At 56.5% G+C, this 17,027-nt stretch overlaps 2 protein-coding genes across 4 annotated transcripts; both read right to left on the minus strand.

Moving 5' to 3' along the window:
- Positions 1–1,075: 1,075 nt before the first annotated feature.
- Gipc3 (GIPC PDZ domain containing family member 3) lies at positions 1,076–6,591 on the minus strand. Of its 2 annotated transcripts, none has more exons than XM_004865843.4 (6): positions 4,673–6,591; positions 3,627–3,812; positions 3,343–3,523; positions 1,974–2,086; positions 1,480–1,561; positions 1,076–1,367 (listed from the first exon to the last, which is right to left on the minus strand). In XM_004865843.4, exons 1-6 carry the CDS (start codon positions 4,895–4,897, stop codon positions 1,216–1,218), a joined length of 939 nt encoding a protein of 312 aa, XP_004865900.1. In that variant the 5' UTR covers positions 4,898–6,591; the 3' UTR covers positions 1,076–1,215. The 2 variants fall into 2 exon arrangements, with proteins under 2 accessions (XP_004865900.1, XP_021100800.1); XM_021245141.2 differs by having other exon boundaries at positions 3,313–3,523.
- An 80-nt stretch (positions 6,592–6,671) lies between these two features.
- Hmg20b (high mobility group 20B) lies at positions 6,672–12,092 on the minus strand. 2 transcript variants are annotated; one of them, XM_004865841.3, is made up of 10 exons: positions 12,012–12,092; positions 11,663–11,717; positions 10,918–11,026; positions 10,255–10,458; positions 9,081–9,201; positions 8,866–8,912; positions 8,612–8,684; positions 8,269–8,484; positions 7,490–7,622; positions 6,672–7,196 (listed from the first exon to the last, which is right to left on the minus strand). In XM_004865841.3, exons 2-10 carry the CDS (start codon positions 11,698–11,700, stop codon positions 7,184–7,186), a joined length of 954 nt encoding a protein of 317 aa, XP_004865898.1. In that variant the 5' UTR covers positions 11,701–11,717; positions 12,012–12,092; the 3' UTR covers positions 6,672–7,183. The 2 variants fall into 2 exon arrangements, with proteins under 2 accessions (XP_004865898.1, XP_004865899.1); XM_004865842.4 differs by having other exon boundaries at positions 12,034–12,051.
- Positions 12,093–17,027: the final 4,935 nt, after the last annotated feature.

The following is a 17,027-nucleotide window of genomic DNA, read 5'->3' on the forward strand; positions in this document are numbered from 1 at the left end:
CGGCTGGGGTTGTGGCCTGGAGCTGGTGTCTAGATCGTGGGAGGGTTTGAGAGCCAAGTTGAATGCTAAAGGTTGCTTGAGCCCCTGTGCAGTGCTGGGTCCTGGAGCTGGAATCTGTGGCTGTTGTGGGCTGTGTCCCAGCACCAGAGTGGATTCCAGAGCGTAGCTGGATTCTGGAGCTCAGCTGAGGCTCAGACGCTGACTGTGTTTGGAAGCTGGATGGCTTTTCAGAAACAATCTGTGCTCCAAAACTGAACTGAGCCCTGGAGCCGGGTGGGATACCTGGGCTTGGCTGAGCTCTAGAACTTGGCCAGGCCTTGAAGTCAGTCTGGGTGCCAGAGTTGATCTGAATTCTAGAACTGGCATGTGTTCTGCAAGGAGAGGGGGGCTCGGTGCCAGACTGAATTCTGGAGCTGGGCCTGGTGGTGCTGGTAGGCTGGGCTCTAGAGCTGGGCTCTATCTCAGAGCTGGACTCATTGCTGGAACTGGACGGGGATGCAGAATGGGAGTAGGTAGTTGGGTGCAAGTGGGTTTTAGAGCAGGGCTGAGGTTTGGATCGAGACTGCACAGCAGTGTAGAGCTGGCTGCCTGGGGCGGCTTGAGTTCTAGAGCTGGCCTGTTGCTTGACTCTCTGGCTTCCCAAGCTACCTGGTGTCCCAGAACTGCGCTGAGTGTCCAAATCAGGCTGGGCCATGGAGGCATCTTCAGTTCCAGAATCAGGTTGAGTTTTATGGCTGGGTTTGGTCTCAGAACTGGACTGGGTACTGGATCTGGGATCAATCTCTGAACTGGATTGCATCTTAGCATTTATCTGGGTTCCAGAGCATGACTTGATGTCAGGGCTCAGCAAGATTCTAGATATGATCTTAGTCTCAGGGCTGAGCTGGGCCCTGGAGCTGCTTTTGGTCTCAGGGCTGAGTTTCCTCTTGAAGCCTGGCTGGGATCTGGAGCCCGGCTTGGTCTCAGAGCCTGGCTGGCACCTAAAGGTGGGGTCTATCTCAGAGCGGGCCTGGGCTCCGGAGCAGGGCTTGGCCTCAGCTCTTGGCTTGCTCTCTAAGCAGGGCTGCAGTCTGGAGAAGCTGGGTGGGATTTCCGAACTGGGCTGGCTTCTGGAGGTGAGCCTGGCCTCGGAGCTTGGCTGGGGCCAGGCACTGGAGCAGGGCTGGGGTGGGGGGCCATGGTCCGGGCTGGGGCTGCGCTGGCTCCCCGGGCACACTAGCCACAGGCCTCCCTGGCCTCGCCGATGGCAGCCCACACCTCCACCACAAACTCGTCCGGGAAGGCAAACTCGCCCAAGACAGAGTCTAAACAGCGTGCAAACTCCTGGACGCTGGCCGTCTTCTTGGACGTCTCCACCATGGTGGATGCTGCGGGCCAGGCAGGGCAGGCAGTTGAGGGCGCTCCGGGACCCCACTGCCCGTGACCCCAGCCTCCTCCTGCTGCTTCCCCGGGGACCCCCAGCTTACCCTGGCCCCTTACCCAGCTCGGGGTCTCGGATGCCCATGTAGCTCTCCAGCAGGTCGTCCACCTTCTGGGACGCTTCCTCCTCAAACTCGCTGGGCTGGGTGCAACAGGGAGCAGAGGGTGAGGGGCTCCAGCCCCTGCAGCCACCCTCCCCACACCCCTAGGAAGAGCTCATGCCTCTCACCAGGGTCCCCTTCCCACCTAGGGAAACAGGCTCTCAGCAAAGGTTCTTTTTTATTTGTGGCACTGGGGGTGGAAACCAGGGTCTTCATACTGAACTCCATTCCCAGCTCTTTTTTGTTTTTTATTTTGAGACAGAGTCTCATTAAGTTGCTAAGTTGCCCAGGTTGGGTTTGCATTTGTGATCCTCCTGCCTCATCCTCCCAGAGTGCTGGGATGACAGGTGTGCGCCACTGCACCTGGCCAAGAAGAGGTTCATATCCAAGGCCACACTGAGTCCACAGCAAAGCTGTAGGTGAGGGGCCCTAGGGACCCCTCCTGCCACTCACCACTTCCTCCACGGTGGCGGCACCCCCAGAACGCAGTCGCAGGGTCTCCCTCCCACTGGCCACTTTTGCTTCCATGGGACACTTGCTGCTCCGGCTCCGCTGGCCAATCATATCTGGAGGGGACAGAGAGGGGGTGTGATGTGTTCTAGGTGTGAAGACTCAGTTCTGGTTGTTTTGTTTGTTTGTTTGGTATCGGGGATCGAACTCAGGACCTTGCCCTTTTGAGGGAGACTCAGTTCTGAAAAAACACTGGGAACCCACTAGCTGAACCTTTCTAGAACATTCGTTTGGTTTTTTTGTGTTTTTTTGGTACCGGGGATCGAACTCAGGACCTTGCACTTGCTAGGCAGCCGTGGTGCTACTGAGCTAAATCCCTGGCTAGAACATTCTTTCAGAGTCCATCCATGGGTGAATTTTTTTTCTCAGTGCTGGAAACTAAACCCAGGGCCTTCACACTGAGCTCTATCTATCCTAACCCCTTTATATTTTTTATTTTGAGACAGGGTCTCACTAAGTTGCTAAATTGTCCAGGCTGGGCTCAAACTTGCCATCCAGCTGCCTCAGCCCGCAGGGAGACTTTTCAGAGATCCCTTTGGAGATTCCATTCCTCCTGTCCCCCAGAAATTAAATTGAATCCAGAAGAAGCCAGTATGACAGGACAGGACAGCCCTAGAACCAACACCTCAATCCTGTCCCCTCAAACCTTCACCCTGCTCTTAAAATGGCTCTAGACAGATGATGTTAAGACCCTACTTGTGCCTGCAGAGTCCAACCAGAAAGGGCCCTGGTGCAGCCCTCACCTTTCCTAACTTTTACACTGGGTCTCAAAGTTCACAGCCACCACACAGGGCAGACCCAAATCCCCACGCTACCCAGTCTACAGGGGCCTCCTCCCAGGCATGCCAGGGTAATTCAGAGCCCCCTGCTCTAGAACAGTCCTGCCTGAGGCCCATGACGAGAAAAGGAGATGTTCCTCATGAAAATCAGCACAGTGTTTCCGTTGCTGGAAAAGTCTTGATATAAAAAATCATGCATCCAGGCATGGTGGTGCACGCCTGTCATCCCAGCACTTGGGAGGCTGAGGCAGGATGTTTGCCATGAGTTTGAGGCCAGCCTGGGGCACATAGGGAGACCCTGTCTCAACAAAACAAAACCACAGAACCTCCATCCAGGCAACAGAGTGGACCTGGGCATGTCCCTATCCTGTCCCTTCTGCACTGGTCACCCTCTGGTCCTTCACGAATGTCCCTAACAATCTAAACCCTCCCCTTCTGTCCCAAAACCTCCATTTCTGCACCCTCCACCATCCCAAGGCCCCACTCGCTGGCTGCATCCCCACCTGCCAATCCCTGGACCCTGGTGGCCTCACCAAAGGCTCTCTTGGGCTGCACCAGGCGCAAGGTGAAGGGCTGGGACTTGGGCAGCTCCCGGAGCATCTTGGCCACCTCGTAGTGGCGGCAGCCAACGATGGAGTAGTCATTGATGGCTTCGATGCTGTCCCCCACACACACTGTCTCGATGCGATTGATGATGCTGCCTTCCTTGATCCTCTGCGGGGACCCAAGTTACCCCAGCCAACTCAGCCACCCCCTTTGGGTTCCCAGAGCCCCCTTGGGATGTCACCCACCAGCCCCTCACCATACCCCCTCAAACCTTGATGAAGGCGTAGCCGGCCCCGTTGTCTGTGATCGTCAGCCCGAGGGCATCCTCTGTCTTGGTGACCTCTACCTCTTTAGTCTCGCCGCGCACATGGGCGAAGATGAAATCCTCCAGCCCTATCTGCCCCCCCAGCAGCTTTTGCATGTCCACTTTGTGGCTGTTGAGGGTACAGAATAAGATCTGCCCGGGGAGAGGGGAGCGCCGAATCAGCCCTGGCACCTGGCACCTTGTGCTATGTTGTCTGCCCCCAGAGACCCAGGAGGATGGGGAAACTGAGTCTCAAGTGTTGCAGACCTGGCTCAGGCTCCCAGCAGCCAAGATCCCAGCCCATGTGGAATGGTAGGACTGAAACCTGGCCTGGGGGTGCATGCCTGTAATTACAGCACTGAGGGAGGCTGAGGCAAGAGGATTGCATGTGTGAGGCCAGTATGAGCAACTTATCTAGGACTTGTAGCAAAATAAAATAAAAAGGGCTGGAGATATAGCTACACCCCTGGGTTCAATCCCCAGGAAGGAAAACAAGATAAGGGGAGGGAGGAAGGAAGGAAGGGAGGAAGGGAGGAAAGGAGGAGGGTCCCGAATGGGGAAGGATGAATAGGAGGCTGTGGGGCTGCCGGACCCCTCTCCCATCCCCCAGGCTGCTAGGATTAACCATTCAAAACCGGGTTTCTCAGAGAGATGGAAATTTGAGGGGCCTCCTAGGGGCTTCTAAGAGTGCAGTCCCAGGCTGGGCAAACCCCAGCCAGGCCTGTCCACCTGCTGCACCCAGGATCACCCAGGCGCTCCCCAAAGGCCGGGTTCACTCCCAGCTGGGTTGCTAATCCCAGGGCCTCTCATCTCCTACATCCCCTCCTAAGGGGTCCCTGGCAGGTGGCCTCTAGGATCTGAGAGGCGCTTCCTTGCTATCTGGCGACCCAGCCTGACTCCCTCCTCCAATCTCGAGATACAGGGATCAGGATCCGGGATCCAGGAATCTAGGTCTCCCGCCCAGCCTCTACCCCTCTGCACTCGGGAACCTGGGCGCGACCCGGCGTCCTCACCTCGGTGGGGGCGATCCCAAAGGCCTCGGCTATCTTGGCGTAGAGCTCGCGGACGTTGGTGAAGCCCTCGATCTTGCCCGTGGGGCTGCCGTGCGCCAGCTGCGTGCGGAAGACGAGGCGCGGGCGGGCGCGGGGCGCGGCGGGGGCTTCGGCTGGCGAGGGCGGAGGCGCGGGGCCTTGCAGGGTCTCGGCGCCTCCGGACTCGCGGGCCTTTTCGCTCTCCATGGCGGGGACTCCGCACCCACCCGGGCCGACGCCGCCGGATCCACCGCTTCCTGCAGCCTCCCCACCTCCGGCTCAGGACGCGACAGCCGAGCCGCCTAGTAAGGGGATCCGGGAACCCGAGCCGGCCGGGAAGGCGACACCACAGTGTGGAGGGAGGCGCGGGCCCCAGGTGCCCAGGCCCTGCCAGGCCAGCTGCGCCCTCCCCAGGGACGCCTGGCGGACGTCTGTTGGGGCCCGAGCTGAGGACCTAAGAATAACAAGGATCATAAATAAGGTCGTCGGCCCCTGAGGTGGCTCGGGCTCAGGCTCTGTCACTCTTTGCTAGGGGATCATTTAATCCTTCCAACAACCTGAAGATGGGGCAGAACGGTTAAGCTGCTATAAAGTGAGTCCCATCCCAGTCCCTCCTCTGCCCACAGCCTTCTACGGCTCCCACTTTCCTCAAAGGAAAAATCCAAGTCCCCCCTGCAGCCCACAGGACTCTGCATGTCCCTCTGCATCCCCTCCTTCTCTGCCCCTCGCTCCCTCTGATCCAGCCATACCACACGGGCCTCCAGGACGCTCAACACCTGGCTCCATGCTGCCCCAGAACCTTTGCACAGCTGTGCCCTCTGCTAGGACCACCTTTTCCTAGAGCTCTGCACGATCCACTTCCTCAATTCTCAGGTCTTTGCCCAAAGACTACCTGCTCTCTCTACCTCCCAATGTCTCTTCCTCAACTTTATTTTTCACCCCAGCACTGTGAGGTACATTAGGTGCTTCACCTCTTCACCTTGTGCCCTGCCCATGTCCCTAGCTACAAGGTCAGCTCCAGGAGGGCAGGGATCAGCATGCTTTCTTCCAGGGCTGAACTGCTTGCTGTATGCTCCACATAGTAGGTGCTCACATTTTGTTTGGGGAGGAAATGCATGGATCCCCAGGTCACAGAAGGCACCAGGAGCCTGTAAAAATCCCCTGGGGATGTGGCACTGGAAACACTTGGCTTCCCTTAAAATACCTAGACAGGACCTGGGCGTGGTGGCACTCAGGAGGCCAAGGCAGGAGAGCACCTCAGGTTTGAGGCCAGCCTGGAATACATAGCAAGACCCTGTCTCAAACAAAAACAAACCAAAAATCCTAGATAGGGATTTTGGCTCAAAAAACAGCCCTTCTCTCTGATGAGGTTTAAAAACCTGCCAAAGGGACACTTGCTACAATGCGGAAGAACCTTGAAGACACTGTGCTCAGTGAGAGGCGCCAGACACAGAGAACACAGCATGGGCTCCGTGAACAGGAAACGCCCAGGATAGGTGACTCCAGAGACAGGAAGTGGACTCGGGGATGCTGCAGCTGGGAGGGGATGGGTGACTGACTCCTCATGGCGCTGAGGTTTCTTTTGCAGTGGTGAGAAAGCGGTAGAATTGTCTAATAATGATGGTTATACAGCAGTGAGTGTGCTGTCTCTGAATTGTCCATTTCTACATGGTAAAATGGTAAAGTTTAGGTTCTGTCGAAGTCACTCTGCCAGCAAGAGGTTTCTAATCCATCAGGAGAAGCCGCTGAAGGGTACACTGAGTGGCCAAGACCCTCCCGCCCAGCCTCGGTCCCCTGTGTGTGGCTGACCCCCACGTCATATTCAGGAGGGGAAGGAGGGGGCTGTCCCTGCCTCGCTGTGAATCTGGCCAAGTGTGGGCCTCAGTTTCCCCATCTCAGACATACGAAGGCAGAGCTGGGGTTCCAGTGAGGCTGTGATGGGTGTCACGGTCACCACCCCCAACAAACCACACTCACAAACTTGAAACGCAAATCCTTTGAGTTTTTATTTAAAAAGTCTGGTGCGAGCAGTGGGAAGATCTGCCGCCGTGAGGGCTGCTCAGCTGGAGCAGGGGACAGTCAGGGCCGCCCAACCCCTCCGCACCCAGGCACTGCCGAGACTGAGGGCTGCTACCCAAGGCTCTTTCTGTTGCATGGCCGGTGTGCAGGCAGCCTTTGCTGCAAGCAGTTCTGGGGGTGCAGGGGAGCCCTAGGCAGCCCTCCCATGGCTCATGTGCCGTGGGTCCTGGGTGTCCCCTCTGGGCCCTGCCACTCTGGGGTTCTAGTTTCCTTTCCAGTGCCTTCTCTGGGTTCTGGGACTGGGAGCCTGAAAGCTGAAGGGGTGCTGTAGAGATTTAGTTTTAGGGGGGCTGGAGCCCCCAAGGTGCAGGATGGGGCCTGGCCCCAAAGGGTGGAGCCCCAGCCTCTCCTCCATCACCCAGTATGGGGAGGGCCGGGCGCTGCGCTGCTCCTGGGATCCGTGGGCAGCCGGCCCTACAGATGCTCGCTGTAACGGGGGGGGGGGGAGTGACCCCCATCAGTGTCCAGCCAACCCAGCCTGGGGACCCTGGAGGCCGAGGCCCCTCCAACCCCCTCACCAGCCCCTAGGGTAAGGTCTGAGCCGTACTCCCGACCCAGACAGTTGGGATCCGCCCTGGGAAGCTTCGGGGAAGTTCTGGTCCCCAGGGGACCATTTTGCTCCCCCTCAGGGACGGTGGCCTGGGGACCCCACTGGACGGTTCCATCTGCCCCCTTCAATCCAGCCCGGGCAGCCCTGGGCCTGGCGCCTGCTGCACACACCTGGCGACCTGGGCCAGGATCTCCTTGATGCGCACGATCAGGCTCTCGTGCCTTGCCGGGTCACGCTCAATGGCACCATGCAGCCGGGCCATGTAGAAGTCCAGGGTGCTGAGAGTCGGGGTCTCTCCGGTGCCTGTGGGGGACCGCAGAGGGTGGTCAGCAGGCAGAGGGAGGAACCCAGGCCAGGACATCAGGGGTCTTGGTGGGGGACAGGGTCCTGAGTGCTCAGGCCAGCTGGAGGAGCTTGGATCTGAGCCGGTGGACGCGCAGTTGGGGGCCTAGGGCGGGGCCAGAATCCACTGGGACTGACGGACCTACCTAGATGAGCAAGGGTGGGGCGCAGGGTGAGGACTTGGGAAACCACAGGGTGGGAAGGAGGACTCAGGACCAGAGGGCAGGCGAGGGAGGGGCCGGGGTGGGCTGGGGAAGAGGGGTCAGCAGATGGGCTCATGGGAACCGGGTTGGTGGCGGGGCTCCAAGGCGTCAGGACAGAGGGGACATCAGGATAGAGGGGACGCAGCTCTGGGCCGTCAGGAGGGGAGATCAGGTGGGCGGAGACCCAGGGGCGGGGCCAGTAGGCAGAGAGGGACTTGGTCAGCAGCGTGGAGCTCTCAAGTAGAGAAAGGGCGTGGCCCAGGGAGGGCAAGGCGGAGCTCGGCTGGGCAGGTGGCTGGAGAAGGGAGTTGGCCGGAGTGGGCGGGGCTCGAGAAGGGGCGGGGCTCGACTGAGAGGGGCGGGACCGAGCTAGGGGCGGGGCTGGCGGCGTCAGCCTGGCGCACCTGGCACCGGCAGCGAGGCGAAGCTGGCCGTGAGAGCCTGGCGCACGGCCTGGAGCTGCTGCTGCAGAGCCAGCGTCCGCCGCTCCTCCAGCGCCAGTTCCTGCTCCAGGCGCTCGCGCGCGCTGCTCATGCTCTGCGTGTGCCGCTGCAGCACAGCGTTCTGCTCCTCGAAAGCCACGTTCATCTTCCGCAGGCGCCGCAGCTCCGCCTCCCGCGCTGCGGACCGGGTGGGGTGGGGGTACAGCCCGAGTCAGAGCCCCCCTACTTCCGGCCCCCAGGGAAAGGCAGGCGCCTGGGTTTGGGAGCCGCACCACCCTCCCCTTCGTCCCCAAAGTCGTCTCACCTTTGTTTTGGTCCAAGAACTCTTCAGTGAAGATGGGGACGTCAAAGGTAGAGAAGCCATCGCAGTCCCCACCCTGGGACAACGGGACCAGGTGGCAGTGTCTTCCAGGGGACAGTCACACCCCCTGGAGGTCCCCGAGCCTGGGAAGGAGGGACTCGGAAGTGGACCAGGGATGCCCACTTCCGCCCCAGGGCTGGTCCTGCTCGTGGGGTGGGGGTCTGGACACCTCCAGTCACGCCCAGCTCTCTCCGTACCTTGTGTCCATTCAGAAGCGTGTTCACGACCCCCGAGCCCGAGTCCTCTGGGGGCAGGAGGGGAGGCAAAGTCAACTTGCCGGGTCCCAGGGCCTCGCTCTGCGCCCTGGCACTCCCCTGGTCACCCTGCCCCTCCCGCCTCCCGGGTCCGCTCTGGGACTCCTGTGGGGCTGTGTCGCCTGCCCTGCCCCGGCGGTGGGCCCCAGCCTGCCCACCTTTCTTGATCTTCTTCTCCTGGATCTTCTCAGTGCACATCTTGTAGGCCTCAGACTGCTGGTAGGCCCGCAGCTCCTTCATATACTGCTGCTTTTCCCTCTCAGCCTCGTCCAGGTACCGCTGTGGGGGGTGGAGAGAAGCCCCAAAGATTGGCCCAGCTCAGAAGGGAGGCCCCGCCTCCATCACGCAAGCCTCCCTGTGCTGAACCTTCCATAGCTCCCTATGCCCTCAGCTGCGGCCACCCCACCTCCTACAACCCTGCCTCCACCCGGCCCTGCAAACCACCCCCAAACCCCTCAAACCCCCAGCCCCGCCCCGCAGCCCTACCTCCATCTCCCAGCCTTTGATGATCTTTCTGACACCGGGCCTCCCCTTGTGCGCCATTTCTGCCCAGGGAAATCCCACTCTCGCCAGGCAAAACCCCACGGTGGTCTATACATTTCCTTGATGTTTTGGCACTTACTTACGGTGCTGAGGATTGAATCCAGGCCCTTTGTACTAAGCTACAACCCCAGACCTTTTAAATTTTTTTTCTTTTTTCTGTCGGGCATGGTGGTGCAGGCCTGTGATCCCAGCACTCAGGAGGCCGAGGCAGAAGGATCACTGTGAGTTTGAGGCTAGTAGTCTGGGCTGCATAGTGAGTTCAAGGCCAGCAGCCTGAACTACATAGCGAGACCTTGTCTTAACAAAATAAAATAAAATATAAAAAATTAAAAATGTTTAATCTTGAAGGTTTTAACCACTGTAGCACATGCCTGTAACCCCAGCACTCAGGATGCTGAGGCAGGAGGATCACTTTGAGTTTGAGGGCTACATATTGAGTTCAAGGAAGGCCAGCCTGAACTACAAGTTGAGACTCCATCTCAAAATATTTATTTATTTTTGACAGGATGTTGCTAAGTCACTAAATTGCCCAGGCTGGGCTGAAACTTGCAATCCCCCTGCCTCAGCCTCCCAGAGTGCTGAGATGCCAGGGTGAGCCACCATGCTTGGCTTAGACCTGTCCTTACTGGTTGTGGAGTTTTGGCTCTGTTCTCGCCCACTGCTAACTATTGCCAACCAGGGTGCAGGTCGTGGGTGGTCATCTTCCAGACAGAAAGTGAGCCCTCCACACCAACATAGGGCAGCTGTGGCTGTCGGAGCTTCAGGGCTCAGCGGCCCTGCTTTCCCTACCTGCTTCTCCCCAGGCTGCAGCTTGCTCCACTCGGCACCCAGCATCTTGGTGATCTCCGGGAAGGGTAGGTCTGGGTGACGAGTGCGGATCTGCTCGCGCCTCTCATTCAGGAAGCGCACGTAGCCCGTGACTGGTGCTTTGGGACCATTCGGTAGAATCTTCTTACGCTTCTTGCCCTTCGGCCAGCCCCGCTTCTTCACTGGCTGCAATAGCACTATGTCTGTTGGGAGGGGCTGGAGGGCTGGGGGTGCCTTGGGTGTGTGGGTGGGCGGGCCCTATGGGGGAGGGAGGGCTGGAAAACGGTCTGGTCAGGGATCAGGGCCCAGGAAATTAGAGGAATCCCTGCTTAGATGAGGGGCTCTCAGATACTAGCAGCGGGCTGAGCCCAAGGATGAGCAGGTAGGGGCTGTGGGCATGGCTTCTGAAGTGTAGGTGTGGTTACTCTGGGGGGGAGCTGCTCCGCTGAAAGTGAGCATTGCCCCGTGGGAGGAGCCACCGCTGATAGGTGAGCATGGCGCAGCAGGGGACCTATTAGGGGCGTGACAGGTCGCATGGTGGGTGGAGTCTTTACCTGGACCTAGAAGTCTGGGGCTGTGGGTGGGGCCACAAGAAATTCAAATGTAGTCTGGGGCGGGGCTTCAAAGCTGGGGACAGAAACTCACCTCCTCCTCGTGGGAGCTCTTGTCGCCAGCCCGAGGGACCTCGCCGCGCTCCTGCTTGACAGCCACCACAAAGCCCCCGTGGGGGCCCGGAGCCTTGCCGCCCGCCGGCCTGCGGCCATGGTATACCAGGGTCACCCTCATTCCTGGAGCCTTCCCTGCCCCTACGCCCACCCAGAGCATTTAGGGACCACGGAAGTATTAGAGACCATGGAGCTGACAGTGGGGAGCTCGAGTCCCAGGACAGGGCGGTCTGAGGGGTTTGAGATGCAGGGGTCGAGATGGCCGCATCAGGGATAACAGTCAGGGGTCCTAAGGAGAGACTGGACCCGGGGACTGGGAGGCGTGGGTTGGGCTCGGGGGAGAAGCACCGGCGCGGGGGGGGGGGGCGATCCAGGTAGAGGAGGCCAAGACCTTGGGGTGCAGGTTGGGGCTAGGGCTGGAACAGGGGTCCAGAAGCACCAGTGGAGACTCCCTGACACAGGTTGGGGGGAATCAAGACCCTGAGGTGCGGGCTGGAGTCCAGGAGCAGGCCGTGAGGACCCCCTGATCCAGGCTGGGGAGCCAAGATCCTGGGAGGCGGAGTCCCGGGGAAGCCCCGTGTGGACCCCTGATCCAGGTTGGGGTCCAAGACCCTGTGGTGTGGGTTGGATCGGGGGTCTGAGAGATGCACCGTGGGGTCCCCTGACCCCGATTGCTGGGGCTAAGACCCTGGGGTGTGGGGTAGGGCGAGGGGCGGCGCACTCACACAGAGGCCGCGGCAGGCTGCTTGGGCCCGTGGGACATGGCCGACCGGGCCGGACCTGAAACACAGAAACGGGCTGAGACGAGGGCGTCCCGAAATCCCGCTGGCGGGGTGCCGTCCTCACCCCGACTGGGAGTCCCGAACGCCGGGCCAGAGGCTCCTAAGGGGCCGGATTGGGGGCGGAGAACCCCTCGAAGGCGGGCGCCCCAGGAATCCTTTGTTGGGCGATCGCCCCACGGGAGGCCAGGACCAGCTTCCTTCCCCCCCGCCCTGGAAGGAGCCCGCCCTGGCCCTGGGACCCCCCGCGCCCCTGTTCTCCTCGTGGGGCCCTGAGTTCCGCGGCTGTTTTCACCTCCAAAGAAACTTTCCCGGACCTTTCCACTGCGGCGACACGCCAACCAACCGCTCCGAGCCCGCCCCTGCCGGCTGCCCCGCCCCGCCCCGCCTCCAGAATGCTGATGACCGCCTCCACGAGCGATGCGATTGGGTAAGGCCTTCCCTCTGGGGCGTGGCCATGCAGATAAAGGTCGGCGCGCCCAGAGGTGATTGGCTGAGGCGGCTGCTGAGCCGCGTGGGCGGTAGGGAGGAAAGGCTGCTGGCGGTGCGTCAAGTTCGGCTGTGCTCGGCCGCTCTCGGGACCAATCCCCGGCACTTGGAGGCCTCGCGGGTGGAGCCTCTTAAGGGGCCAGTAGGCTCCGTGTAGACTCCTCCTCCCTAGTTGAAAGCAAGACTCCCCGCCCATGCAGGACCTGAGGACCTGCAGCTCCGGGTCGGGCCCCACCTTAGTTGCCATGGAAGAGCCTTAGGTTGTTAGGGATGGAGTTAAGGACGAGAGTCAGCAGGGTATAGGAGAGCAAGGTGAACCTGTTAGCATCCTGCCAACGCAGGGTTTTAGGGAGGAGTTTCCATTTATTCATTTAATAGAATCCTTTGCATCCCACCCTGCTCTGTCTGTCTTTGGGGTTTCTGGAGACAGAGCCTCGGCTTTCCCTCCTGTGCAATGGGCACATTTGCTTAGCACGATGTCCAAGAGCCAGGGAAGCCGCCAAACCAAGATGCAGGCCTAGGTCAGGCTGGGGCTGGCGGGATTTGGGATGTCAGGACTGAACCCAGCGTTTTCCCACTGAGCTGTATGCAGCCGCTCCCAGCAGGTTTGAGACAGGGTCTCATTAAGTCACTAAGTTGCCCAGACTGGGCTCCAACTTGAGATCCTCCTGCCTCAGTCTCTCCAGTGCTAGGATGGCAGGTGTGCACCACCAAGCCTGGCCTAATTTTTCTTTCTTTTTTGTTACCAGGAATCGAACTCAGGGCCTTGTGCTTTCGAGGCAGGCGGCACCACTGAGCTAAATCCCCAGCCCCTAATTTTTCTTTCTTGATGCATTTTTTCAGCTTTAGGTATCAGGGTTATGCTGGCCTTGTAAGATGATTGGGACGTGTTCTTTTGGGTCAGTCATTGAATACACGCAGGCAAGAATCTTGTAAATTTCTAAGAAACCAGTGCAGGTGCTCTGGAAAATAGTCTGGAAATTCTTCCTTCCTTTCTATTTCTCTTTCTCTCTCTTTCTCTTTCTCTCTGTCTGTCTTTCTGTCTCTCTTTTTTTTATTTAGTTTTTTAGATAGGGTCTTGCTGTGTGTTCCGGGCTGGCCTTGAACTCGTGGTAATCCTCCTGTCTCAGCCTCCTGAGTGTTGGGATTACAGGTGTGCACCACCACATCTGGTTTAAACTTGTTTTTGAAGATGCAAGACACCGCTGAAGAAGAGGAGCTCGTTCTGTAATCTTGACAGCCCAGATTCCAGACTGTGCTCTGTTGCTTAATTGGCTCTATGATTCCCCACACCTGCTGTCTATCTCTCTGCTCAACTGGGAAAGTAGTCTGAGCAGGAGACAGGGAGACTGGGAAAGCCCTGCCTCCCAGGCCCGCCTCGTTTAACTTGACTGACAGTCTGGCATTGCCATAAAAACTGCCTCTCTGTGCATTACCACGGAATGCTGGGCGGGAGTCCCCCACATCAAAAGAAGTGTTTTAGACAGGGCATGGTGGCAAACACACCTAATCCCAGGATTCAGAGGCTGAGGCAGGAGGATCACCAAGAATTCCAGGCCAGCCTGGGCTACATACCAAGTTCAAGACCAGCCTGAACTACATAGCAAGACCCTGTCTCAAAAAAAAAAAAAAAAAAAAAAAAAAGTGAGTTTTGGCCGGATGTGGTGGTACAAGCCTGTAATCCCAGCATTTGGGAGGGTGAGGCAGGAGGATGGCTGAGAGTTCCAGGGCCTTCTTCCTACTAAGCTCATGCTTTATCACTGAGCTCTGTCTCTGCTCTCCATACTGGGTTTGCTGATTGTTTTTGCAGCGGGGGTGGGGTTGTGTGTGTGGTTGGGAATTGACTGTGTGTGACTTCATCACATTTCAGCCCTTGTTTTTTATTTTGAGACAGGGTTTCAATCACTAAGTTGCCAGGACTAGGCTCAAACTTGCAATCCTCCTGCCTCAGCCTCCCAAAGTTGCTAGGACAACAGGCTGGAAACACTACTCTTGGCTTTGGCTTTGGTTTGGAAAGCAGTTTGGAGTTTCTTGGCTTTGCTAGGCAGGGATATTAGTGAACCTGAAGCAACAAGAGATTCAAAACAGTGCCCTCTGCCAGTTCTAGCAAATGAAGAAACAGGACCTCAGATCACATGCTTTGCACATTCATTATGACACAGAGCCATCCATTTCCAGAACAGTGCAGAGGCGAACATGGTTGCTCAGCTGATGGCCCAGAGGTATCAGAAAGGGAGATGTTCTTTTCTGCCCTAGGCTGAGACCAGATTTAGAGTAGATATTCATGGATTTCCTTTTTTTTTTCTTTTTCTTTTCTTTTGAGAGAAGGTCTCGCTATGTAGTCCAGGCTGCCCTTAAACTCATACTGCAGGCCGGGCTGGCCTCTTAACTCACCAGGATCCTCCTGCCTCAGCCTCCTGAGTGCTGGGCTGATAAGTGTGCACTACCATGCCTGGCTTTTTTTTTTTTAATGGTTTTTTATAGAATCAAGGCTCCTGCGGGAACAATGACCATTTAAAAAGAACAAGGTTCTTTCTAATTCCCAAGTAACCTCTAAGAAAAATGTCGGTAAGCATCCTAATTAACATTGTTCCTCAAGGGCCAGGGATTTAGCTCAGTGGTTCTGCCACCTGCCTTGCAAGCGCAAGGTCCTGAGTTTGATCCCTGGTACCAAAATAAATAAATAAATAAACAAACAAACATTGTTCCTCAAGTCCCAGGAGTAACTCTTGTGGGCATAAAAAGATGTCCAAATTCCCCCACGGGGCAGATATCTGGCTGGGGGGGCCCATTTTTTTGATTGAAAGCATAAAGCTCTCTATACCTGTTGTGCAACAAACACCAGCTATACTTCTGCACAGTTGCCTTTTTGATTAGTTGCCCAGGATGGGGTTGGACTTGGAATCCACCTGCCTCAGCCTCCCAGGTACTATCCGTCTTGACTGAATTTTTTTACGGAAGACACAAAGGACCTAGGAGTGCCAGGGTGTCAGAACCCAGTTTCTGGGTAACAGTATCAAGAAAAATGCTTCATTCCCCAAGTCTTGTAATCTCAGCTCACACCCTTGAACAACACAGGGCTCAGCACATATATGCTGTTTGACTTTACGTTCTCTTGGATTTTTGTTGGTTTTTTTTTTTTCAGTAATGGGGATGGAACTCAGGGCCTTTGCTTTGAGCTATATTTTCAACCTTATTTATTTATTTATTTATTTATTTATTTATTTATTTAAAGACAGGGTCTCACTATATAGTCCACCTTGGCCTTGAACTCACTATGTTGCCTAGGCTGGCCTGAAGTTCCCTGCAATCCTCCTGCCTCAGCCTCTCAAGGACTGAGAGTAAAAGTGTGTGCTACCTCACTCAGCTAAAGACCTATCATTTTTTTTTGGTATCAGGAATCGAACTCAGGACCTTGCGCTTGCCAGGCAGGCGAGGCACTGCTGAGCTACATCCCTGGCCTTTTTTTTTTTTTTTTTTGAGAGGGTCTCACTATGTAGTGCAGGCTGGCTTTGAACTCACTGTTATCCCAGGTTGACCTTGAACTCTCAGTGATCCTCCTGTCTCAGCTTCCAGAGTGCTGGCACTACAGGTGTGCACCACCATGCCCAGTGTAGTTTACATTAGCTTCTTTCCATTAATTTTTATGATTCATTTGGAAGTGTTTACAGCATGAAACCATCAAGAGTAAACCAGTGTGGGCAGTGCACACCTGCCATCCCAGCACTCTGCGAGGCTGGCGCAGGAGGCTCCCGAAGTCCAGCCCAGCCTGGGCAACTTAGTGACTTAGCGAGACCCTGTCTCGAAACATAAAAAGGGCTGGGGATGGAGCTCAGTCTGAAGACCTTGAGCTCAGACTCTAGCAAGAAAAAATAAATTACAGTTCTAGCAATATATACATCCATCAGTGAGGTTTGCCTTACAATTCCTTGTCTTTTAAAAAAAACCATTAACTTTTATTATGCAAATAATTCACAAATCCATTTTATTTGTACAAAATTAAATGGGTCCAGCTGAGACCACCATACCTCCATCTTAATATCAACTCGTTTCTGATAAAGGCAGGAAAAAATCTCCCAGCCGGACGTGTGGTGTAGGCCTATAATCCCACAACTTGGGAGGCTGAGGCAGGAGGATGGCCTCGAGTTTGGGGCCAGCCTGGGCTACATAGTGAGTTCAAGACCAGCCTGAACAACATAGCAAGACCCTGCCTCAAAAAACCCAAACCTTAGCTCAGTGGTGCCACGCCTACCTCGACAGTTCAAGGTCCTGAGTTTGATCCCCAGTACCACCCCCCAAAAAAATCTCAAACCCCAAAAAACAAACCAAAAAAAAAAAAAAAAAGAAATAAGTTTTCCTGGGCAGGAATGTGGCTCAGTGGCAAGGGCTTGTCTAGCGTATGCATGACCCGGTTCCCTCCCCAGCACCACAAAAAGGAAACAAAACAGAACTTTTCCCGCACATGTACACATCAGAGTATTGGCTTTTTGGGTGGCTGCCAGAAGAAAGTCCCACAGACGGGTAGCTACACAACAGACTTTTCTTCTTGAGTTCTGGAGGCCGGAAGCGGGAGGTCAAAGTGTGGGCAGGGCTGTCCTTCTGGGGTCGGCCACTATCCTCGGGATTCCTGGCATTAGAAGCATCACCTTTGCCTCTGTCATCATCTTCAGATGACATCCGCCCAGTGTCTGTGTCCAGATTTCACCTTTTCATAAGCACGAGGGTCACAGCAAATCAGCCCCACTCCAGTGACCTCATCCTTGCTAATTCCATCTGCAGAGACCCTTTTTCCAAATAAGGTCACCATCTGAGGCCCTGAGAG

The sequence above is a fragment of the Heterocephalus glaber genome, unplaced genomic scaffold (genome assembly GCF_053883595.1).
Source record: "Heterocephalus glaber isolate CG9 unplaced genomic scaffold, H.glaber_assembly_v1.0 deba00001760, whole genome shotgun sequence".
Taxonomy (NCBI): domain Eukaryota; kingdom Metazoa; phylum Chordata; class Mammalia; order Rodentia; family Bathyergidae; genus Heterocephalus; species Heterocephalus glaber.

Excerpts from the sequence above, each read along its gene's own strand:
- Gipc3 (XM_021245141.2), bottom strand. The coding sequence starts at position 4,897 with ATGGAGAGCGAAAAGGCCCGCGAGTCCGGAGGCGCCGAGACCCTGCAA. Across the intron at positions 3,813-4,672 it reads TTGGGATCGCCCCCACCGAG|ATCTTATTCTGTACCCTCAA; the intron begins GTGAGGACGCCG and ends CTCCCCGGGCAG. Across the intron at positions 1,368-1,479 it reads CATCCGAGACCCCGAGCTGG|CATCCACCATGGTGGAGACG; the intron begins GTAAGGGGCCAG and ends CCTGGCCCGCAG.
- Hmg20b (XM_004865841.3), bottom strand. The coding sequence starts at position 11,700 with ATGTCCCACGGGCCCAAGCAGCCTGCCGCGGCCTCTGT. Across the intron at positions 10,459-10,917 it reads AGAGCTCCCACGAGGAGGAG|CCAGTGAAGAAGCGGGGCTG; the intron begins GTGAGTTTCTGT and ends GTGCTATTGCAG. Across the intron at positions 8,485-8,611 it reads GTTCTTGGACCAAAACAAAG|CGCGGGAGGCGGAGCTGCGG; the intron begins GTGAGACGACTT and ends CCCGGTCCGCAG.